At 65.8% G+C, this 23,337-nt stretch overlaps 5 protein-coding genes across 5 annotated transcripts; 3 read left to right on the top strand and 2 right to left on the bottom strand.

Moving 5' to 3' along the window:
- Positions 1-1,245: 1,245 nt before the first annotated feature.
- On the top strand, positions 1,246-4,403 carry EMIHUDRAFT_469180 (hypothetical protein; the record flags this gene model as incomplete). The annotated part of the gene is made up of 10 exons (XM_005777800.1): positions 1,246-1,926; positions 2,132-2,197; positions 2,271-2,325; positions 2,394-2,785; positions 3,327-3,346; positions 3,500-3,522; positions 3,714-3,888; positions 3,960-3,968; positions 4,091-4,168; positions 4,253-4,403. The coding sequence occupies 10 exons, from the start codon at positions 1,246-1,248 to the stop codon at positions 4,401-4,403; spliced, it is 1,650 nt and encodes a 549-aa protein (XP_005777857.1).
- A 456-nt stretch (positions 4,404-4,859) lies between these two features.
- EMIHUDRAFT_115538 (hypothetical protein) lies at positions 4,860-9,549 on the bottom strand (the record flags this gene model as incomplete). Its single annotated transcript, XM_005777799.1, has 4 exons — positions 4,860-5,865; positions 7,195-7,372; positions 7,597-8,316; positions 8,454-9,549. 4 exons carry the CDS (start codon positions 9,547-9,549, stop codon positions 4,860-4,862), a joined length of 3,000 nt encoding a protein of 999 aa, XP_005777856.1.
- A 361-nt stretch (positions 9,550-9,910) lies between these two features.
- EMIHUDRAFT_115537 (hypothetical protein) lies at positions 9,911-11,273 on the top strand (the record flags this gene model as incomplete). The annotated part of the gene is made up of 4 exons (XM_005777798.1): positions 9,911-10,249; positions 10,302-10,457; positions 10,697-10,834; positions 11,145-11,273. The coding sequence occupies 4 exons, from the start codon at positions 9,911-9,913 to the stop codon at positions 11,271-11,273; spliced, it is 762 nt and encodes a 253-aa protein (XP_005777855.1).
- Positions 11,274-13,558: 2,285 nt separating this feature from the next.
- On the top strand, positions 13,559-14,017 carry EMIHUDRAFT_315318 (hypothetical protein; the record flags this gene model as incomplete). The annotated part of the gene is made up of 1 exon (XM_005777797.1): positions 13,559-14,017. One exon carries the CDS (start codon positions 13,559-13,561, stop codon positions 14,015-14,017), a length of 459 nt encoding a protein of 152 aa, XP_005777854.1.
- A 4,232-nt stretch (positions 14,018-18,249) lies between these two features.
- Positions 18,250-20,369, bottom strand: EMIHUDRAFT_469178 (hypothetical protein; the record flags this gene model as incomplete). Its single annotated transcript, XM_005777796.1, has 4 exons — positions 19,724-20,369; positions 19,550-19,628; positions 18,577-19,247; positions 18,250-18,381 (listed from the first exon to the last, which is right to left on the bottom strand). The coding sequence occupies exons 1-4, from the start codon at positions 20,309-20,311 to the stop codon at positions 18,250-18,252; spliced, it is 1,470 nt and encodes a 489-aa protein (XP_005777853.1). The 5' UTR covers positions 20,312-20,369.
- Positions 20,370-23,337: the final 2,968 nt, after the last annotated feature.

Here is a 23,337-nt window from a genome sequence, read left to right as displayed (position 1 = left end):
AAGGGTGGCTAAGGGCTCTGCCCGCAAGGCGCCCGCGTCGCCGACGCGGTACCATTGACTAATCCCAGAATACACACCCACATGACCAAATAGCGAAAATCCGAATACCGTGCAAAAACCACGGAACGTCAGACGAAGAACGGTAACAAGTTACTCCATAAACATGGGCGACAGCGCTTCCTTCGATTGGACGGAATGATCGCGGAAAAGCGGGACCGCATCGCGACATCGGAGGTTCACCATATATGCCGAGCCTGCTCGGCCTGCCATGCGCGCGCGCGCCTCGCCCGAGCGCAGCCACCTGCGGACCTGGCCAGCCTGTTCCTGGCTCGTGCCCAGCCTCTCCTTCCGCGCCGGCCTCGCAGTCCCGCCAGCCATCACGCTGCAGAGCCTTAGCACGCCACAGACGCCAATTCTGCAGCCCACAGCCCAGGCAACTGAGGGCGAGGGCCAGCAGTATACGACGACGACATCTCACACCCCGCGCTGGCCAGCGCTGGCCAGCGCCATCAGCCCCTCACGGCCCGGCCCAACCTCTCCCTTCGCCTCGCCTCCAGTGCCTCCAATCAAGTCGCACCTCTCTTCTTCAGCGAATGCAGCGGCAGCACCACGTCAGAACCGGGCCGACTGGCGGACCTGCATGCCCAGCCATGCCCCCCACTCCCCACCCGCTTGGATCGATCAGCTGACAGCTCCACCAGCTCGCCCACGCCACCGCGTGTCGTGTCATGAAGCATGATAGATAGACATAGAAAGCATGAACCATCGAAAGGTCTGATCTCCAAAACGAGCTCTCGGCCTGCCGCGCGCGCCCGCGCCCCGCCCCTTTTGCGCAGCAACACCTTAAACTTCATGGCCCTCCAAATTCGGGTCGGAGCGTAGCGGAGTGGGCCCCGAGTTTGAAAAAGGCGACGGACGCTTGCGTCCTAGCCTCCAACAACGCCTCCCCGGCGCAGAGGGGCCCCCGGAGGGATGCTCAACCGCTCCACGCCAGGCCGCTTGCGGCGGTCCTATTCCCAGCTCGCGGGGCCACTGGCACTGCACTTGCACTTGGAGCACTTGGAGTGCAGTCGGTAACCTCACATCCAGGGCCGAGGAGCTAAGAAGCGCACCCAGCGGGCCGGATGGTCGGTATCGGGCTACGGGCTAGAGAGCCCTGACCCCTAGGGGGAGTGCGCGTCGGGAAAGGGCTGAAAACACACAAAGAATTCTTCCGCGGCGCGGGTTGGACTCGTGCTCGCAAGCATGGCGTGCGAGGCGGGCTGGTGCGCGCTAGTCAGCACCGCCCACCCGCTCCGCTGCGGCCGCCGCGCCACCAGCCCTTTGCACCGCAGGGAGAACCTCTGCCTGGACAACATCGACGGCGAGTGGTGGGGCGTGGCAGTCGAGCTTATTGCCTTCGTGTATTCCTTTGTCGCCGTCGCCATTGTGGCCGACCGCCACCTCGTCGTGAGCCTGGAGACGCTGTGCGTGCGCTGGAACGTGCGCGAGGACGTCGCGGGCGCCTCCTTCATGGCGCTCGGTAGTGCGGCGCCAGAGGTGATCATCAACGCAATCTCGACGCTCAAGACGGTGCTGTCGACAGAGAAGCACGACGGGTACGTGGACGAGGGTGACGACGGCGACGACGCGGTCCTCGGCGTCGGCGCCATCCTCGGCTCCGGCATGATCGCCTTCACCGCCATCCCGGGCATCTGCGGCGTCGCCGCCGGAGGGGCGGAGCCGCTGCTGCTGAAGCGGCGGCCGCTCGCGCGCGACTTGGTGACGTACCTGCTCTCGATCTCGTGGCTGTGCTACATCTTCAGCGACGGCCGCATCGAGGCGGTCGAGGCTGCCGCCATGCTCGCAGGCTACGTCTGCTACATGCTGGTGGTGGTCTACGCGGCAGACGTGCGGCGGCTGTACCGCGTGCACTGGCTGGGCAAGGTCATAGTAATAACAAGAATAAGAAGAATAGCACCGGGTTGGCAAGGCGACGAGCTACCGACTCCCTCCCAGACCCATGCCGCCCTCCCCACCCTCTTCCCAACCACCCTCCCTCTCCTCCCTCTCCTCCAGCCCCGCCCTCCCCGCCCTCCCTCCCGCCTCCCTCCCCGCCTCCCTCCACCGCCCCTCCTCCCGCCTCTCCCAGGAGGACCGCCTCTCCGAGTCATTCGTCAAGTCCTCCCGCGAGTCTTCCCGAGCTCCGTCCGCCCACGCAACCGCCGCCGCAGACAAGGCAGCCACCCTCCCCACGGCCGCGGCTCCCAAAGCACAAGGCTGTCCCATAGGCGGACTCGTGCGGAGAGCGCACGCCGCTGCCTTCCCGTACCGACTCGGCGGTAGGCAGCCCCTACCACCTCCACACCCACGTCGCAGAGTCATCATCATCATCATAGCAGCAACAATAATAGGCAGCCCCTACCACCTCCACCTCCACGTCGCGGAGTCGCCCTTCGCGCCCACCGCCGGCTCGTGCTACTCGGGGTCGTACTCGGGGTCGTACTCCCCGCCCGCCCACGCGCCCGCGCCGTCGCCGCCCGCCTCCTCCTTCCTGCCGGTCGCGGGCGGCGGGGCGGCGGGCAGCCCTGCGCCGGAGGGAGGGAGGTGGACTCCTCCGCGCGGCGAGGAGGAGAGCCCGCCAGCAGAGGGACCAGCAGAGGGACCAGCAGAGGGACCAGCAGGGGGACCAGCAGATGGAGGGCCCAAGGGAGGGCTGGCACGCGCCGCCGCGGCAGCGCTCGCCGCCGCGAGCAAGGCCGTGAGCAAGGCTGCAGCTCTCTGCATCCTGCCTGTCGAGTGGCTGGTGAGACGCCCACGCCTCGGCCGCACCTCGGCCGCGCCTCGGCCGCACATCGGCCGCACCTCGGCCGCACCTCGGCCGCACCTCGGCCACACCTCGGCCGCACCTCGGCCGCACCTCGGCCGCACATCGGCCGCACCTCGGCCGCACCTCGGCCGCACCTCGGCCGCACCTCGGCCGCACCTCGGCCGCACCTCGGCCGCACCTCGGCCGCACCTCGGCCGCACCTCGGCCGCACCTCGGCCAGATCTCGGCCAGATCTCGGCCAGATCTCGGACAGATCTCGGACAGATCTCGGCCAGATCTCGGCCGCACCTCGGCCGCACCTCGGCCGCACCTCGGCCGCACCTCGGCCGCACCTCGGCCGCACCTCGGCCGCACCTCGGCCGCACCTCGGCCGCACCTCGGCCAGATCTCGGCCAGATCTCCTCCGAGCGGCTGGTGCCTCGGCTGCGACACATCCCGCACTCGTCCCGCGCTCGCGTGCTCTCTCTCTCACCAAGCTGGTCCGTCTCCCTCCGCCCCCTCCCTCCGCCCCTCCCAGGTGAGCGCCACTTGCCCGCCGTGCGAGCATGACGGCACGCCACCCAGATGCAGCCGAGATGCAGCCGAGAGATGGCCGAGATGGAGCCGGATACGACACACCTGTAGCCGGATACGGCGCAACGCCATCCCCCGAGCCCTCGCCCTCGCCCTCGCCCCTCGCCCCAGCCGCAGGCCCGACACCGCTCTGGTACCCGGTCACGCTCGCCACGTCCTTCACCTGGGTCGCAATCCTCTCCCTCGTCATCTCGGCCATCGTCTCGCGATTCGGCATCCCCCCCCTCCGCCCCCCTCCGCCCCCCTCCGCCCCCCTCCGCCCCCCTCCTCCCCCCTCCTCCCCCCTCCGCCCCCCCCCTCGTCTGCTCACCCTGTGGCGGTGCCCACGCAGGCGCGATGCTCGACGTGCCCGCCGCCTTCCTCGGCATGTACGTCATCGCCATCGGCGCCGAGATCCCCGACACCATCCAGTCCGTCACCGTCGCTAAGCGCGGCTACGGCTCGATGGCCGTCTCAAACTCTTGCGGCTCGCAGATCGTCAACGTGCTCGTCGGGCTCGGCCTGCCGTGGCGCGACCGCCCCCCCCTCCCCCCCTCCCCCCCCCCCCCCCTCTTTACCCCCTCCTCCCCTGCCACAGGTTCCTCTCGTGCAGCTCTGGACTCGACATCGTCCTCGGCGCCCACCGCGACTTGCTGCTCATGGCCCTCTTCCAGGCCTCTCCCGCCCCACGCCCCCGCCCACCCCACCCCCACCCCCACCCCCGTCGAGGCGGCCGCCCTGCGCCGCACAGGCGGCCAACCTCGCCGTCTTCGCCTCGCTCCTCATCCTCTCCACAGCGCACACCTGGTGCATCGTCAGAGACGAGGCACCCGCGAGGGGGGAGCGGGGCCTTGCTTTCACACGCCCCGCCCCACGGGCTCGCCACCGCAGGCGGCGCGGCGACCACAGGAAGTCGCAGCTCACAAAGGCGAAGGGCAAGGTCCTGATCTGCACGTACGTAGTCTGCATCTCCTCCTACCCCATCGTACAGCGGTGGTGGAGCCCGCACGATCCGCCCAACCTGCTCGGCTTCCTCTCCTGAAGGCGCCCAGGGAGGGGGCGGGGAAGGCAGAGTCGAATGTCAGGGTTGCATGCACCATGCTCCTACTTGGAGGGCCCGGGGAGGGCCTGCGCTAGGCCTCAGTAGGGCCTACGAGCTACGTCGTATCGCTCTCGCTGGACCCTGGAAGGAGCAGCAGGAGGGGCCGAGCGAGGCGGTCTGTCTGTCCGCCAAGCGTCTCGCAACACACACTGGAATCGTGTGCGCATGCAGTGTGAACTCTTTTGTTTGTGTATTCGAATTACAATTAGTGTCTGACTGTCTCGTGTCTGTGCTCGCCTCCCCTCCCCAGGCCTCCAGCGAGATATTATGCGGAATACACAAACAATACAATACGATTACTGGCGGCGCGCGGTATCGACACACAACAATCAACAAAACTTTTTTGACGCAAAGCTCCAAAGACCAGCTCCTCTCGCCTCTCGACAGGTCGTCATTTCATTCGTACGTCGCGGGCTGCTGGCTACCGGCGGTTGGGTTCTCGGGAGCGTGCGCTGGTCCGAGAGTGTCGAGCACGCACACGCAGCGCGCCGCGCAGGCCGCGTGGAAGGCGCTGCTCTTGAGGGGCGGCACGTCGAGCCAGCGCAGAGAGGGGAAGGAGCCTCCAAGCAAGCGGGCCGCGAGGGCGTCGATGCCGGCGCACGTGATGCGGTCGTTTCCGCAGAGGAAGAGCTCCCTCAGCGCCGCGAGGCCCAGCATGCCGCTCTCGGCGAGCGCAATAACGCCCTCGTCGTCGATGTCGTTCGACCGCAGCCCGAGGCCCACCAGCCGCGGCATGGCCCCGCGAGCCAGCGCTCTAGCGAGCGCCTCGACGCCGCGGCTGCTGATGCGGGTCGAGCCGAGTCCGAGCACCTCCAGGGCCGGCAGCACGCGCGCCGGGCTCTCGCTCAGCCGCGCGGCCAGCATGGCGCACGACGCGTCGCCGAGGTGGTTGCCCGCGAGGTCGAGGCTCTTGAGCGAGGGAGAGGCGCCCGCCGCCAGCGTCTCGACGATCGGCCGGAGGGAGGCCTCGCTCAGGAGGCTGCCGTAAAGCTGGAGCCAGCAGAGCCGCCGGAACGAGCCGCGCTCCAGCAGCAGCGCGAGCGTCGGGGCCTCTGCGACGGCGAAACTCTCGCTCAGCCCGACGGTCGTCGCCAGTCTCATGTGTGACGCGGTCGTCCTGTGAGACCCGCAAAACGCGGTCGCCCGGCCCCACCAAAGCCTCAAACGCTCGACTTCGGTGCGGTCAGCGCCGGTCGCGCGGCTGCGGAAGGCAGAGCGGGTGTAGCGGCAGCAGCCCACGAGTGCGCACGCAGAGGCGGGAGCGAAAGGATCGGCGAGGAGGCGGAAGATCTGACGCAGCACGTCCGGAGGCAGGTCCTCGAGGCGATTCTTTGGCATCGACTTCGAGCCGACGTGCACAGTCTGGATAACTTTCAGTTTTGCCGTCAGCCAGGTTCGCTCCCTTCATGGAGAGAGGAGAGTTGATCTATTGAGGGCCTCATGTAAGAATCGCCGCACGCAGAGGCCGGAACCCGGAAGCCCCACCCGGAAGGGCCTCGGGCGTGGCGGCACACAAAACAAGCAAACAGAACACAGGTGGCGCATGGGGTGGATGGTGGGATGCGCCAGAAAGCAGGAGAGAACCCGGCAGGCACACGAGCGAGGGAGCGCAGGTCCGTCTGAATGGGACCACGACTGGAGTACTAGTCTCCGCCGGAATTCCGGCGGGCACCCTCCCCGGTCAGGACGGGTCCCCCCCAGGACGACGGCGCTAGGCATTCTAGCCACTTGCACGCCCCCCCTCGCGCCAAAACACCATCATGTCGCCCTAAAGGGCGACAGCTAGCAGTTTTGCCGTCAGCCAGGTTCGCTCCCTTCATGGAGAGAGGAGAGTTGATCCATTGAGGGCCTCATGTAAGAATCGCCGCACGCAGAGGCCGGAACCCGGAAGCCCCTTTGAGGCCAGTTGCGTCCGGCGAAAGAGTAAAGGCCCTTCAGGACGCGACGGCGGCCTCGCCGAATCGATCAAAGTGTACAGAGAGTAGAGTACAGGGCTCACGGCATTGCGCTATCGCGAGAGCCGCAAGAGCGCATTGCCGTGATCCAAAGCGTGAGCCGCTGTTGGCTGCCAGAGCCGCGGCCGACGCGAGCGAGCGCCCGGGCCGGCCTGCTGAGCGCAGGTGCCGCCTCCTCATCTTGGCAACAGGAGCGCGTGAACCGCAGAAAGGGGCTCGTGAGCCAAGTACCTGTGAGCCGAGTACCCGTCTCGCGTGCGCCCGGGAAGGCTGTGAGCGCCGTGTCCCATAGTGCCAAGCGTCGCGTGAGCCGCGAGACAGCGTGAACCGCTGAGAGAGAGAGGCGAGCCTAGCTGAGCGCTGGTGTCCCCGCGTGAGCCGCTGAGGGAGAGGCGAGCCTAGCTGAACGCCGGCGTCACCGCGTGAGCCGCCGCGGTGATTCTCGCCTCGAGTCCTGCGGAAGGCTGAGCGCCGTGTCGCACAGTGCTGAGTGTCGCGTGAGCCGCTGAGGAGAGAGGGAGGGGCGAGCCCCGCTGAGCGCCGGCGTCGCCGCGTGAACCGCAGCTCAGGCCGCCGCGCTGATGCTCGCCTCTACATTCTGCGCCGTTGGCAGGAGGGGGGCTCCGTCCGCGGAGTAGCGGATTGGGTCTAGCTCTGGTATGAGACTGGTGGCGTTGATGGTGGAGAATACCGCGGTGCTCGCGTTCTCGCGACAACGGGCCTGATACTCCATGTCCATCCGACCGTAGATTCGGATCGAGTCGACCGAGCGCCACCTGCAGAGCGCCTGGATCTCGCCCTCCGCCAGCCTGTTGGCCTTGAATGCCGACGCGAGCCAGACGCGCTTCGAGTGGAACGTCTTATGCTGGCGCTCCGCCGAAGACAGCGTGGCTGTCATAACACCGTCGAGTGTGCGGTCAATGGCCGATGCGGTCCACGCCTTGTGCTTCCCGTCTTGAACAAACAGGGGCGCAGTCCGGCGCGCCGCTCCCCGACACGGGTGTGCGAGCTCAAAGTCAACGAGCGCCGCTGCAAAGTTGGACGGCGCGCCCGCTCGAGGTCGGCGTCGTGCCTCCGCTGGCAGGCCCGGACGGTTTCCGCCCGCACGAGCGTGCTGTGACAGGCCCAGCCTCGGCGTAGCCCGTTGCAGCTGCACCGATAGGCGAGCGAGCCGCCACCGTCGTACACGTGGTCGACATCAGCAGCCATCGCAGCTGGCAGAGCCTTGTCGACGAGCTCACACTGGGCGCGGATGGCCCTCGAGCCGGCGCCGACTCGCTGGCAGACCTCCCACGCGGGCTCGAGCCCGACGTTAGAGAGCACCTCGGCATAGTCACGGACGGCCGCAGCGTAGCCAGCCTTCGTCTCACCGGCAGGCCGCACTGGGTTGCCCCGTGGGTTGGGCGGCTCGCCCGGCTTGGCACGCCCGCACGGCTCCACACGTCGCAGCGCCCCGGGCCGAGAGCTGAAGCCTGATGGCAAGTCGTCGTCCCTGGAAAGCGCATGAACGCGCAAGCCAAAGTCGGGGTCGGCGACGCCGCGCGAGCGCGCCTGCGAAAGCAGCGGCGAGTCGCACCGACCCGGTGTCCCCGCCAGCTTACGCTCCCACGCGTCCGCGTACTCCTTGGCCGTCGGGCAAGGGCCCGAGTCGGCCAGATCCAGTGCTGTCTGTGCACTAGGTCGATCTGCGAAAGCCACGCGCTTGACCGCGTGAACCGCGTCGAGCGTCGCCACCGGGTCAATATGCTCCGCAAAGCGCACAGCGCGCCGCCGCCGCGCCTCGGCCGCCGCCGCCGGCTCGAGCTGCTGAACGCAGCCGCCGTTGACGATAGCGAGCCGAGGTGCGGTGGGCGGAGGACTCAGGCCTGTCGCGGCTTCTTGCCGCTCGGGCCCGCCGCCTGCCGACCGAAAGACTTCGGAGGAGGAGGGCAAAGGCCGAGCTCGACGTGTTCCTTGAACGGGATGGTGAGCTTGTGCGGCGGCGTGCCCGGTACAAAGGTGCTGCATTTGCACCACTGCATGGTGCCTGGTGAACGCTGCACCGCATATATGACGCAGGCCCCCTCCGCCTCGGCCGCGCCGTACTTGCTCGCCAATGCCCCGGCGATGAGCGGGCGCGAGTAGGTCACAGAGGAGCCGAAAGCAAAGCCTGCGGAGCCGTCGGAGCGAAGCTCGCCACTCCGGTCCCGCACCGCCCCGTCGCCCGCACCCTTCTTGTTCTTCTTCTTGGGCGGCTGCGGCGGCTGCGGCGGCTGCGGCGGCTGCGGCGGCTGCGGCGGCTGCGGCTTGGGAGGCGCGGTGCCTGATGGCGCCCCGGCCGCGTACCTCGCCCGTCGCTCCTCCTCCATATCCTGCTCCTCCTTCAAGTGCCGCTTGCGACGACAGATCGTGTCGTCGAGCTCGGAGAGGTACTTGTCATACTCGTCCTTGGCGCGCAGGGTCTCCCCGATGAAGGACAACGAGCGCGCCGTGTTGCTGTCGTGCGACGCCCGCAGCCGTAGTTCCGCCTCCGTGAAGGCCGCCTCCACGAGCTCGGCCGCGTTCGTAGCCCCGGTGACCAGCACTCCGTTGGCGCGCGCCTTGCGCAGGTTCGGCTCAATGAAGGCCATGAGCGAAGAGTAGCTGTTATCGGCGTCCATCGGCAGACCGATGCAGTGCAAAAGCCGGGGGACATACATCATGTGCGCCATCAGCCGCACCGGGTCCCTCATGACGTCGACCAGCGTCATCGGCTGGATCGTGCTCTCGGCAACCGGGATCCGCTGCAGATGCTCTCCCGCCGTGTGCCGCAGGATCGGGCAGACGAAGTCCTTATCGAAATCGATCCCGCCCAGATTCCCGAGCTTGAGGCTGGCGATGGAGGTGGCGCTGAACGCGCCAACCTTCATGTCGGTGAGAGACACGTCCTTGGAGTTGTGCTCGTCGGTGGCGAGGGCGTCCATGAAGAACTCGTCCCAGCGCCGCGGTATCTCCGCGTCTCGCTCCCGCACCATCCCGGAGGGGAGCCCGACCAATGTACGGCTGATGCCGAGCACCCACTTGCAGGCCTTGACGCAACCCGAGCGCAGGACCAGCTCGATGAACTCGTTGTTCGAGCCACCGTCGGCCTGCCACTGCTGAATGTCGGTCATAAGCTGAACCAGTCGGGCCTGCCCGTCGGACGAGGCAGCAGAGAGATCCGCGGCATTCGATTCGAGCACTCGCGGGCCGATCTTCTGGCCCAGCGAGGCCGCTGCGGAGCACTCACACGGGCCGATCTTCTGGCCCACAGCGCACAGGCAGCGAGGCCGCTGCGGGACACACCGGCGGCTCGTTTTGGTGCCGCGTGCCGCGTGCGGCGTCTGTACTGGGGCCGCGCTCGCGCATCCAGTCAGCTAAAAGTACGTACCCAAGAAATCGGCGATCCGTCAAGCAAATCTTACGCGCAAAAACTACTTGAACCGGCGCGGCCTCTGACGTCCCCTGCCTGTCGACTAGCCAGACGGTCGGAGCATGCGGAGCTTGCGCGGCGCCTGGTGTGTGCTGCTCGCGCTTCAGACCGCGCGCAGTGACGCATTTTGCCCCCCGCCGGGAGTCGTGCCTGGAGTGCAGCCTCTCGGCCATGGCCGCCGTGCGCCGGATTTTCTCGTCGTTGGCACCGTGAAAGGAGGCACGTCCGCCCTGGGCTGCGCCGCCGAAGCTCATCCCTCAATCGGAATGCTGCGTATCGAGGCACCCATCTACGAGTCGCACTTCTTCAATGGTAACGCCTCGTTCTACTCCAACTGGGACCGCGGTCAGGCGTGGTACGAGCGGTCATTGGACGGACTCAAGGCGCACGACATGACTGCGGTAGGAGTAGGCGGCACACGCGCGGGCCCGAGCCCTTCTTCTCACGCGACAGGCGTCGCTCGTCGGCGAGAAGAGCCCGGATTACCTCTGCGACCCGGAGGCTCCGATGCGAATCTTTAGCCTCTACCCCCGTGTGACGATCATCGCGTTGCTGCGCGAGCCGGTGGCGCGCGCATACTCGCACTGGAACATGATCAAGCAGCAGCACGTCACGCGCGGGACAGGCGGATCATTCGTGCGGCAACGCTTCAGCGCAGCCGCGGCCCCTCCCGCTCACACCCTCGTCTCGCATCAGGCGAGTATGCTTGTCCAGAGCCGACGCCGCACGAGTGGGCCGAGGACATCGACAACCCTTGCGGCTTCGTGGTGCGTGGCACCGAGTGGTGGCTTGGACGGGTGTCCAAGATCAAGTGCTAGCGACGTCACAAACTCCGCCCGGTACACCAGGTGAGTGGCCGGTACATCCTCCACCTGCAACGGTACGAGAAGCTCTTCCCGCGCTCTGCACTCAACGTCTTCATTTACGAGGACGGGCCGCCTGCTGCCCTCGGCCAATCGCCACCCGCGCCTCACGCACAGGCCGTGGTGGTCTAGGAGCTCCGAGCGCAGCCTAAGGAGCACGAATACGATGAAATCTGGCGCGCGCTCGGCGTGCCAGAGCGGTTCAAGCCGAGGAACAAGGGTGAAGTGTCCGCATCGCCGGCCAACGTGCCTGGCCGTTGCCCCGTCCGATACGGAGCTCCCTGATCCTAGGCTGTGCGTTCACAACACCCTACCCGGTCCCTCTGGACGCGCACGAGCTGCACGCGGTGCGTTGCGGGGGCCTAGGCGGGGTGTCGGGGATGGGGATGGCCACGCCGCTTTGACCCTCCAGCCCCTCCCCGCCACCGCACAGACGCGCTGCCGGCTGCAGCGGGACTACGCCCCTTACAACGAGCGGCTCTACACGTGGCTTGGCCTGCAGCCTAGATGTGCACATAGCGGCCGACGAGTATCTGACACGATTGCCACCTCGCCCACTTGAGATGGCCGCACACTCACTGCTGCCCTCGCCCCCTCTAGGCCGGAGGATTTCAGCCTGGGACGAGCGCGCGCTCTCGTGCATGCCGCGAGCATGCTTGGGACTGCTAGGCCCGCTGCGCTGTACCAAAAATTTGACGCGGGTACTGCTAGACAGAGAACTTTGGGGGGGAAGCCGAGTGCGAGCGGAGCGTGCAGAAGCTATGTAACTCTGGTTAGTCGGTAATGATGAGAGACAACTTCTCACGCCGATCTGCGACCTTGGAGCACTTCCTCAAAGGCATATCAGCCCTCTCGACCCGCCCAATTTTCTCAGCACGCACGTCTGTGAACTCATTGTGACAAGGTCGCTTTTTATACACGGTCTCACGGATCTTGCTGGGGTCGAGAGAGCGACTCGTGACAACTGTGGCGTGTGGGGCGGGGGGGACCACAGTGCTTAGTGGTGCGCGGTCGGTGGACCACCGGGACCGGCGGCCCGCGGAGATCGGAATACAGTTGTACGAGTAATAAATAAATACACAAAGAGTTGACAAATGCCAAATTCTGTTCCTTTTTACCCATCTCACAGTAGAGGTGTCCGTTTTATTTATTTATTTATTTGCCAAATTTCAAAACGATCGCAAACATAGAAACCCAAACACAGGCGGCGACGTGGCATACGAGCTCGTAGGTGAAGGAGGCGGGTACAACTTCCAAGGACGCACGCGAGCGAGAAGCAGCACCAGCAGACAGGAGCAATGACGATGATGATTCAGCGCGTGAACGCCAATTCGCCGGCACAGGCCGTGAAAAGCCGCGGCTTGGCCTGTGCACGTTATTCTCGAATATCTTTGAGAATATAGAGGGTCCCGCGCACTTCCATATTCGAGAATATGAGAAACAGATGCCCCGGCCGGCTTTTCCCTCAAGAATATACGAGCTTTCCGCAGCCCTTGACCTTTAGAGCTTAGTAGACCTCGAGTCCAAAGATATTCTTGAATATTCTTGACATTACCGCTGCGGCGTCTAAAACGGTCTTGACGAGAGAGCTCGAAACAGCTATTTCCCCCCTCAACAGTAGGAATACAGTAGGTTTCGGGTCGGATGCCGACTGAAATCTTTAAGTTTTGGAGGTTCTGAGATTCGCATTCGGATGTTCTGAGATTCGGATTTGGGAGCGGCTTTTGGTCTCCGTCGACCTACGCGTGGTCAAAATATTCTCAATATTCGAGAATATTCTCGAGAATATAACGGTCCGGGGAGAATATAAGCAAAAGAATATAGATAGTCCTGGGCGAGAATAACGCGCACAAGCGACAAGGCACAAGCTAAAGCCGCGCACGCCGGGCCGACGATTACGCAGCTGCGTGCCAAGCAGGCCGCTCTTGTGGCCGCAGCCAGCTCGCAGCTTCGAGTGATGCCGAGGCGAGTGTGGCGAGGCCGCCCGTTGACGAAGCCAAGCGGTGGGCAAGCGGAATAAAACGGGCCCGCCAAACGAGGGTGGGAGAAGGACAGGGTCCCCACCTGCACGAGCAGGATCATGGAAGGACGATAAAGGGACAAAAGGGGAACGGGAGCGGGGAGCGCGACACTGTGGGGGGCTGGCTACATTGGGCCGCCATTTTTCTTCTTCCAAAGTTGAGGCGGTGTGCCAGGTCGGTGCGTGTGCAGGTCGGTGCGTGTGAGCAGGACGTCGTCTGAGAGCTCCCTCGGAGAGCTCCCTGGCGTTCGCGTTTTACATGGTTGACCACGTGGTGCGCCGCTCGCTCTGGAACGGTCTCCGCCGCTCCTGTGGGATCGCGGATAACCCACCCCTCTCGCTCGACGAGTACGAGGCACGCAACGCCGCCTCGTTCGCCGCGTTTGCAGCGGAGGTTGCGCCGCAGCCTCTCCTTTCCCGATGGCGGGCGGATCCACAGAACCCGCTGCTGATGCTGCTTCTGTTCAGCATTCACGGCTGTTCAGCAGCTGCCGTCGTGGGCGCCCACTCGTGGCCATACGCCGGCTGCGCGGCGCTGCTCGGCCTCTTCTGCGCAGACGCAATGACGGGACTGGTGCACATTGCTCTTGACTACACCCCAGTGCCATTCGCAGACCCGCTGAGCCGCACGCCTTTCGAGCTTGCGTGCTTTGGCTTCCAATACCACCATGTCAAGCCGGACAACTGGCTCACGGCCGATATGTGGCGCGTGCCTCGCCATCGCCAGAGCCGCAGCAGCCCCTCTCGCGCCTCACCTGCTGCCACGGCGACGGCACACCCGTAGGTACTACGGCATTTGCCGGACGGGCCTCTCCTTCTACTTTCCAATGGCCGCGCTGCACTGGCTGGCGTGGGCCCGGCTCGCTGACTTTGCAAACCTCGTCCTGTACGTCGTCCTGCACGTCGGCATGTTTTGCCAGGTGTCGCACGCTGCTGCGCACGGCCGCTGGGCCAGCAGCCGGTGGGTCAAGCTGCTGCAGCGCTCCGGTCTCTGGGTCTCGCCCGCGGCGCACCGGCTGCACCACTGCGAGCTCGACAAAAACTTCTGCATCGTGAACGGATGGGCGAACCCTCTCGTCGACCGGCTCTTCCGCACTCTAGTCGCGCACCGCTTGCCGCCGAGCATGACTCCAGCGGTGCAGAGGGAGGTCTACATTGCGCGGCGCGCGGCTAACGCCGTCGAGGCGCCGCCCTACCACGGGCTCGTCCCCGGGTATCGCGAGAGACTCCGCCACAGGCAGAGCAGCTCGAGGAGCTGCCTGGCAAGGCCGAGGGCAGGCAGGTAGCGGTGCAAATCGGTGCGCCGGGTCGGGGAGAGAGAGTCCGCAAGTGGTGGGACAGCGGGTGTTCATGTACGCCAGTGGCAGGATGTGAAATGAAACGCGCGGGTTTTGCGGGGGCCCAGTGTGAGCCCCTGCAGGCGCGTGGGACGCGTGTGGGCGTGCGTGGGCTGTGTGGGGCTGGCTTGATTTGCCTTGATCACGCACCGCGCTCACGGTCGTCCGTCCGCTTTAAGAATCTCACCACTCACGTGTCTCGTGTGCACATATGGTGAACCTCGCGCATGTGTGCTTGTGAAATAAACAGGTTCTGTCGCCTGACACTGGTCTCATCTCTCTCATATGTCATCTCGCTCGACGTGTGAAGTTCTCCGCTCCGCGCGAGCGCACACCACTTCGACTCCGTCCCAACCGCCCGCTGGCGTGGAGCTTGCACAAGTCGCGCACGGCGCCCGGAACCCACGGCACCGAAAAGTTGCGCAGCTGGCCTATGCTCGGCTCGAGCGGCACCCCGGGGTCGTCGCAGGCGGAGAGCGACGTGCAGAGCCGCCACGAGGCGGAGCGCTGGTGCGCCCACGGCGACGCGCGGCAGGAAAGCCGCGGCGGGACGTGGCTAGCGTTGGACGCCTGCTCCGCGAACCACGCGTGCGCGCCCGCCTTCTTGAGCCCGTGCACCGCGAGAGCGTGCCTCGCCGAGAAGCGGCGGTAGAGCGGCCACGGGTAGTACTCTAGGTTGGGCGACACCTCGACGGCATGCAGCCTGCTCCGCGCAAAGACGCGCGCGCCGAGCCAGCCGATCGCGACGTCCGTCACGAGACTGCACCGCCCGGGCTGCCACCTCGCCTTGAGCGCCTCGAAGGCGCCCTCGCGCTGCGCCCAGCCAAAGGCGCCCGCCGTCGCGTTGTCCGCAAGCCTGCGCGCTGCGGCGGTGCTCAGGTAGGTGAGCCCTCCCTGCGTCATCGCAAAGGAGCGCGCCGCCACCGCCGCCCGACTCTCTCGCTTCAGGCGCGGGTCCGTCTCCGGCCACGCGCTCACCGAGCAAGGAGAGCACCACGAGAAGCCGACCCCGCCGAGCGAGGTTGGAGGCGCGTGCTGGTCCCACGCAGCGCGCTGCCAGTGCTGCCAGTCGCCGCCCCAGGCCAAGGCGCCTGAAGGCAGCGCCACATACACACTCGCGAGGTGCGTGGCCATCCGAACCGGATCGAACCAAGTGTCTGAATCGACCCAGCCGACGAAGGAGCTGGCCGGGTGCCGCAGGCTCGCATGGTCCAACCACGCGAGGATCTTGGCCACGCACTGCGTCTCCCGCGCCTCCAGGTAGGGTGGCCGCTTGAGCGGAATAATCGCCGGACCGCGCTCCTCCGTCTCGTCGGAGAATACGCACAGTCGGATGGAAACCTGCGTGCTGGCGTTTGCTTCGAAGTACGAGAGCATGGCGCGCTCGAGTGGCGCAGACGGGGTGCGTGACAGCACACAGAATCTAGCGAACGGCCGGCTCGTTGGTGGCCCGGCCATATGGGCATGTACACGTCGTGCTGTGCCTCGCATGGCGCCTGGCTGGGGAGCGGGCGTCGGAAAGATGCACCACGTCGCGCCGCTATACGGGGGCATCCTCTCCATCCGCATGTGAGGAACTGCGTACTACCCTCCCCAGCATCACCCTCCCCAGCATCAGTGGGTTGTCTTTTGGGGTCTGAGCCCAAAAAAGAAAATGTCTCGTTCGGACGAGGAAATCGAAAGAAGAGAGAGATTTTTGGCAATACCAAACAACTCTAACACTCACACGTCATTTGGGGCCTGGTTTGTTTTGTAAGATCAGAAAAATAAAAAAATCACGGCGGCTCCGGGACGCGGCGCGAGCCACGATCTCCTGCCCGATGTCCGCAAACGGAAGGCACGAATAGCCGGACACAGGAACGGCACAGCTCAAGAAATCCCACACACATCCACTCACCTGTCGCACGAACGGGTTCCCAGAGCCGGACGCAGGAACGGCACTGGCCAAAACACACCCACACCTGACGCAGGTACACGAACAGCCGGACGAAGGAACGGCAGAGACACAACACCCAGCCGAGGCATCTCAGAAGGCCGTCGAGGGGAAAGGGAGTTCGCTACTAGAAACGGCCGAAGCGGGTATCACTCCAGTTCACCCCCGCCGACCCCGATGCACCTTATTACCCGAACCCCCTACCTGCAAGCCCACCGAGAGGGGTAGGGGTCAGCCTTGTTCAATTAAACACGCGAGTTCCACCGTAGCGCGTACCCAAGCGCGCGTGTGAGTGACTGTGCAGGACTGCAGCGCTCACGCGGTGGGCTCGGCCCTCCCACATTCTCTAAATGATGAGTCTCGCTCTCCCTTATACAATAAGGGGCCTCTGCGAAATAAAAAGCGGAGACCTCAGTGGGAGCGAACTCTGACGGAGAGGGAGGTTCCCCGTGTTTGCAACTGGGTCCACCTTTTCTTCACAGCGTATTTTCAGAGATAAATACGCTGTGCGCTGTTCACAGAAAAACACAACCCCGGACCCAAGACGCACAAGCACAGACAGTCGAGAAGGGAGAGAGACAGCAACGACAGTCAGAAGTCAGCGCTGGGTCCCAGGAATGTGCGCTGTGCGCTGTTCACATAAACGCACAACCCCGTGCCCGAAATCGCACCGAGACAGTCACGCAACACGGGGTCCCAGGGAAGGCGAGCAAAAGCCTTATCGCGCGCGCTAGACGCCGACTCGGAGGCCGCACCGGTCAGGCGCGCAGCCGGAGAGAGAGGGAGGCGCTCAATCGCCGCACGCGGCGAGCCTGCCGCCTCCATCACCTTTTCTTATGTATTGAGAAGAAAATACGTCGTATGGCGCTGTGCGCTGGTCTGTGATCCTGCTCGTGCAGGTAGGGACCCTGTCCTCGTCCCATCCCTCGTTTGCTTTGCGTGTTTTCTTTTCTTTCTCGTAAAATTCTTTTCTTTTTTTGGTCTGTGAGAGGTTGAGGTGCGAGCCCTGGAGGCCCTGGGGAGGGGGGGGAGACTACCACCCGCGGGCCTAGAAGGCCCGCGCGCAGGGGGGGGGGGGGGGACATTGAGACCGGTAATGAATGAGTGCGCGACACGCATTGTTGCGAGCAGCGTTGTTGAGCACTTGAGCACTTGATAGGGTCGATTCCGCATTGTACGGGACCCCTCGATCGTCTCGCCCTCCCTCACTGGTGTGTACATTTGGGGGGGGGGGGGTCATAACAAACACGGTACAGGATCGAGGTGCACGCTGCAGAAGCAGTGTCGTCCCCCCTCTCCATCATCTCACAGCGTTGTAGATGTTCTCAGTTCTGCGCGAGGTCGCCACAGACGGTGGCGGCGCGCGAGAGCTGTTGCGAGTGGTGCTGGGCGAAGCCCCGGGCGGCGGGCGCTGCCGGAGGCTGTGTTCACATAAACGCACCTTTTCACACGTGGAGTGTATCTTGAGTGTTGCCATTGGAGCGTCCGCGGCCAGGACTCGCTCGCCCGAGCTCGGAGCCGCCGGCGGACACGGTCATGGGCAGAGCAACAAAGGTTTGACGCGTCGCTCGGTGCAGGAGGGCACTGCAGTAGAGGTGCAGAGGCCGTCCGGCGCGCGCGCGCAGCCCATCGCGTAACCCAGCGATGTGGCATTGGCAGCTTACCAGAGCGCGTCTGGAGGACTGGAGCGCTGCCATTGTGTGACCCACGTCCAAGCGCGAAGCGGCGCTTCCGGTGTCGCACGGATAACGCACGTCCTCTTTTTACGCTTTTCATTGGAGGGGGGGAGACGAGGTCTCATCAACTTCGAAACCTTTGATGTTTGAATATTGAAATTAAATGCGTCCGTCCCTCGCTTGAAACCTTGAGGGATGACGGATGAGGGGTGGTTTTATTGGATATTGCGACTCCAGGGCCGGAATCTCGACTCAGGCTCAGCCTCCAAACCCTCTACGCACACTCGCGCACTCTATGTCGGCCTCAACCCTCATGGCCAAGACGCGAGGCAGCTAAAAATGACGAGACGACAAGAGGAAGATGGCAAGCAAGGACAGAGCGGGAGAGAAACCGAAAACAGCGGCCGGGCGGGCGCGAGAGCACGAGTGCGGGGCGCTCGACGCGCCCGGGGACCGTGCAGCAGCGGGGAGGCGGGCAGAGCATGGTATGCGGCCCGCACACCCGCCCGGCGCCGGTGGCCGGGGCCGGGGTGCGGCAGATGCGGGGGGGGGGGGGGGGCGAGTGCACAGCGTTAGGTGGGTGGGGGGAGGGGAGGGCGGGGCGGCTGCGCCGAGTTGACAGCGTGCGCTGCGTTCTTCCAGGACTGGATGTCCTCTTGCTGAGAGAAGCCGGGCTGGGGAAGGCCAGGCTGAAGCAGCTCCGCCTGCGCGCGGAGGAGAGATGGGAGGTAGGCGGGCTGGGCGGATGGAGGAGAGGAGTTGTGGGGGGAGGTGGGCTGGGGTCCAGAGCTTCAGCCCGTCGACGCAGCAGCAGCTCGCAGAGGGCCACCAGGGAGGGCGTGGGGCGGGGCGGGTCCTGCCTGCCCTCGCGTCCCGTCGCGAGGAGGGAGGGCGAGCACCCCTTGCTCCGTCGGCCGGGCGGCTCCGGCGCGCATTGCGGCGAAGTGCGCGCGCTGCTCCGGAGTGACCATCGAGTCGGTCAGCAGAGCGAGTGCGGCGCTCCTCGCACTCTGCGAGGCGCACTCTGCAGACATCCCCTCCGCCGCCGCCTCGGACGCCTCCGCACCCACACCTCCGCCCTCCCTGCCGGCCACTGCCCCGCTGACCACTGCCCGCGCGACAACTGCCCCGCACCCCGGCCCGCCGCCGCCACCGCCACAAACGGCGCTCGCGGAAGCCGCAGCGCCGTCGGCACCCCCTCCGGCCGAAGCCTCGCCTCCGCCGGCGGCGGCGGCGGCGAAGGCGACTCCGATCGACGCTGCCGTCGCCGCGAGGCCCGGGTCCGCCCTCCGGTCCGCCAGCCCGATGCTGGCGGCGACCAGAGGCGCGCTGGAGGCGGCGAGGGAGGAGGAGGCGAGGGAGGAGGAGGCGAGGGAGGAGGAGGCGAGGGAAGGCTGGCCGGCCGCGGTGGAAGTGTCTGCCACCGAGCCCGGCCCTGCCAAGAGTATGAGCTCGTCCGAGGTCTCGAGCTTGGCGTGCCGGCCGCTTGCGGGTCGGGCCTGTGTCGGCTCCGCGGCTGCGTCGAACCCCATCATCAGGGCGTTGACGATGTCATCCGAAGAAGAGAGGACTGCGGAGGCGGGGTGGGGGTGAGGGACCCCGCTGGGGAGGGAGGGGGGGTCGATGCGCGGCTCGGGGGCAGATGGCGAAGGGTGGGAGGGTGGTGGTGGTGGGGGGGGGGGGGGGGGGGGGCCCCCGGAACCGGGGACTTCGGGGGTTTTGGCGGGAAAGGGGAAAACCAGGGGGGGGAAACCCGGGGGAAGGGAAACCCCGGGAGGGGAAACCCAGGGGGGGCAAACCCGGGGAGGGGAAAAGGGGAAGGGGGAAAGGGGGACGGGCAGGCCACGGGGCCATGGCTCCGGGGCAGTGCACTTGACGCGGGCCGGCCGTCGCGCTCGGCGCCCGTGCTCGAGGCGGCGGTGATCTGCCGCTCAGCGCAGACCGGGTACGCCTACACATCGCAGCAGGGGCCCTCTCTCTCTCTCTCTGTCTCTCTCTCTCTCTCTCCTCCCGAGGCGTCTTTCGGCGGCGCGGGGCGAGAGGCGCCTCGCGGGCCCGCTTGCCGCGGACGGCGGCGGCGGCGGCGGCAGTGGCGGCGGCGGCGGCGGCAGCCGCGGCGGCGGCTTGCTGCCCCAACTTCATCGTCAGCTGGAGGTCCGCCCCGTGCTCGCTGCAGTGAAGCGCCTCGAGGCCGCCGCCACGGATGCTGCTGCTGCTCCCGCTGCCGCCGCTAACTCCTTCGGGTGGCGGGCACCAGCTCGGGCGGGCGAGTTCGACGTGCGAGCCGCGCTGCTGCGACCTGGCCGGCCCCGCGGACGCCGAGCGCGAGGGCTCCGGGCCCTTGTTGCGCTGCCGCCGGTTCTGAAACCAGACTTGGATCCGCCTCGGCTCCACGTCGAGCGCCTGCGCGAGCTTGAGCCGATGGCTCGCCGAGGGGAAGCGCTCGCGCTTGAATTCGGCCTCCAGCACCTCGCGCGCCCTGTCGCCAATCCTCCAGCGAGAGTTGCTCGCGTCCCGGGCGGCGCTGCCGGCGGCTGCCTCATCTCCCGCCGCCCGCGCGAGCGCCGGAGCTGCGGCGGCCGCAATCTCGCCCACACACACGATGGCCGGCTCCGCCACCAGGAAGGCACTCATGATTGGGATGTGGGCTGTGGGCGAAGGAGCCTTCGGGAGAGAGGGCTCGAGTGGCTAGCTCTGTCACTGTCATCAAGACTGTTGATGACAGAAGAGAATTTTCATGCAGGAAAGAAAACCCAAAGTCACGATCGGAAGACAGGGCGGCGTTTCAGAACGAGGCCGAGGAGAGGGATGAGTCAGAGGATGAAACAGCAGGAGAGAGAACGAGGAAGGAAGATGAAGGACGAGAGTGGGAAGAACGCGAGGTGGCATGAAGGTCGCTGCGAGAATTGGAGAGAGAGAGAATTGGTGAGAAACTGCGAAGGGAGATAGGGAGTGGTCCCGAGGGTGGGCGACGGCTAGCACCACACTTCTCCCCTTAAATCCCTGTGTGGGCACGTCAAAGGACGGCCGCGAAAGTGCACGGCGCAGCAAAACCTGTGTGGTGGCGGCGTGCCGTCCTCCCATCCCTCCCTTGGGCTGTGTGTTTTCTTTCTTTCTTTCTTTGACAGCTATACGCACCGCAGGGAAGCAGAGGAGGGACCGGCCCGGGCGGGGAGAGCGGGGTGTGCATGCAGCTAGCTCCCTCCCTCCCTCCCTGCGCGGTACAGTCTGTTGCCTGAGGGAGGGTGTAGAGGATGTAGAGTGTAGAGCCGCTGTAGAGCTGTAGAGATGTAGAGCGCTCTGGAGCGCTGTAGAGCTGTAGAGCTCTATGCCACACACTATCCTTTAACAACAAACCCGCATTATAAGCCGCGAAAGAGGCACGCTCGCTCTCCGACATGAGGCGCGTTGCACTTGCCAGTGCTGCCCTGGCCTTCTGTCTGACCGCCCAATGGGTGGCAGGTGCTTCTGCTGCTGTGGCATGCCTCACGGCTGCGACTGGCCGGCGCCTCGGCGCGTCAGCTCGGCTCGGCGTAGCGATGGTGGCCAGCGCAACTCGTCTGGACTCAACGCTCAGCCAGGAGCTCCCGCACGCGCTGCGCGAGTCATGGCGCATACAACGCGCAGCAATGCTCGCCTCGCCTCGCGCAAATGCGACCGTCCTCGCAGCCGACAGTCCACCGCCTGCTAAAGAAGCACAGCAACGAATGCGGCACCGGCGACGCATGGCAGGCTGGTCATGACGCAGTTATAGTTGTGGTGCCGTGCCCGCTCCCGATTTTTTTGTGAAGCCGCGGTAAAATTCTTCTCCCCAGACGACCCCTTTTGCGCGGCAACACCTTAAACTTTCAGGCCCTCCAAATTCGGGTCGGAGCGTAGCGGAGTGGGCCCCGAGTTTGAAAAGGGCGACGGACGCTTGCGTCCTAGCCTCCAACAACGCCTCCCCGGCGCAGAGGGGCCCCCGGAGGGATGCTCAACCGCTCCACGCCACGCCGCTTGGGCGGTCGAAAGAAAGAAAGAATTCTTAAGATACAAGCCTCTCTCACGAAAGAAAGAAAGAAAACAGACACGCCAAACGAGGGATGGGACGAGGACAGGGTCCCCACCTGCACGAGCAGGATTTTGGAAGGACGATCAGGGGGACAGGTGGGGCTCTCCTGCTCCTGACACGGGACACGACAGGCTCGCAGCGCGGTGCGCGGTGGACTCCCACATCCACTGGCGGTCTCATCTCAGTCTAGCGACCTGCCTCCAGCTTGTCGCTGGCAGTCTCTCCTACCACAGGCACACTGACACAGGGGTGGCAGGGGCGGCGGCACGAGTCTCCCACATACTATGCGGGCCTCACTAGAGGTGCGGCCTGTGCGTGTCCTCGCCCTTTTCAAGTAAAATTCTTCTCCCAGACGTGTCGCCTCCGGTGTCGACGGCGCCAGCAAACTTGGAAAGGAGACTCCACAATGCCGCTGCCCGCGCTCGACCCGGTGGCGCTCGCCAGGTATAAGCGGGCGTCTGAGGACGCACGCTCGCTGCCGCCGAACCTGCTGACAAACAGCCAGCGGCTCAAGCTGTACGCCCTCTTCAAGCAGGCCGAGGGCCCGGCGCCCGAGTCTGGGCCGTCGCGCTTTGACGCAGTGGCTCGTGCAAAGTGGGAGGCCTGGAACGACGTGCGCTCGCTGTCAGCAGAGCAAGCGGTGGAGTCGTACTGCTCCATCATCGAGGGCCTGGTGGCGATCACGGGCGGTGCCGCCGCAGCACTCTCTCCCGCCAATGGTCACGCCGGTGCCGCGGCCGGGGAGTCGGGAAGCGGCGCTCCGGAGGAGGCGGTCGTGACGGTCGTGGGGGAAGCGGTCGTGGCGGAAGCGGCGCCGGCCGACTCGGCGGGCGAGGCGGTCGCGGCGGCCTCCTTCGCGCCGCCTCCCGCCCTCTCTCCCGCGCCGACCCGGACGGCGCGCCAGCCGCCGGAGCTTGCCGCGGAGCCGGAGGTGGAGGCGCAGCGGTGGGCGGCGACGGCGCTGTCGCTCGCGCCCGGCGCCACCTTCGAGGTTCCCATCTTCGTGCCCGAGCCGTCGCGCTGCCGCTACTCGTTCACAGTCGCCGCAGCAGACGGGTGCCTCTCTCCCCGCTCCAGACTGCCTGCCCTAGCTCCCCGGCTCTAGCTCGCTGGCTGCTCGAGCCTCCTACGACACGGGCCTCTCTCGCCGCTCCTCTGCTTGTCACACCCACGCACACTCACACCTTCGTCCCGCCTCGCCGCCCCCCTCGAGTGCGCCGCCTCGACTCTCTCTCCCGCCGCCTCGAGCCACCCGGAGAGGGGAGGAGGAGAGGGGAGGAGGGACACGGGAGGGTGGTGACGAGCCGCCCTCGAAGCCTCAGCTAACCCCCCCCCCCCACCACCACCCTCACCCCCACCCTCACCCCTCACCCTCACCCCTCACCCTCCCACCCCCACCCTCCCACCCCCACCCTCACCACCCCACCCTCCCGCCCTCACCCCCCGCCTCAGCTCCGTCGTCGGCTTCTCGATCGGACTGCTCGGCATGAAGCCGCAGGCGACGGCGCGCGCAGCGCAGCACGACGGCGAGATCGAGGTGCCTGGCGGGGTGGGGGGAATGCTCGTCGTGACGCTCGACATCAAGGGGTCGATGTTTTCAAACACGGTC

Source organism: Emiliania huxleyi (genome assembly GCF_000372725.1).
Source record: "Emiliania huxleyi CCMP1516 unplaced genomic scaffold EMIHUscaffold_255, whole genome shotgun sequence".
NCBI lineage: Eukaryota > Haptophyta > Isochrysidales > Noelaerhabdaceae > Emiliania > Emiliania huxleyi.
The sequence above is the reverse complement of the archived record's forward strand: the minus strand, read 5'-3'. Positions and strand labels throughout refer to the sequence as shown.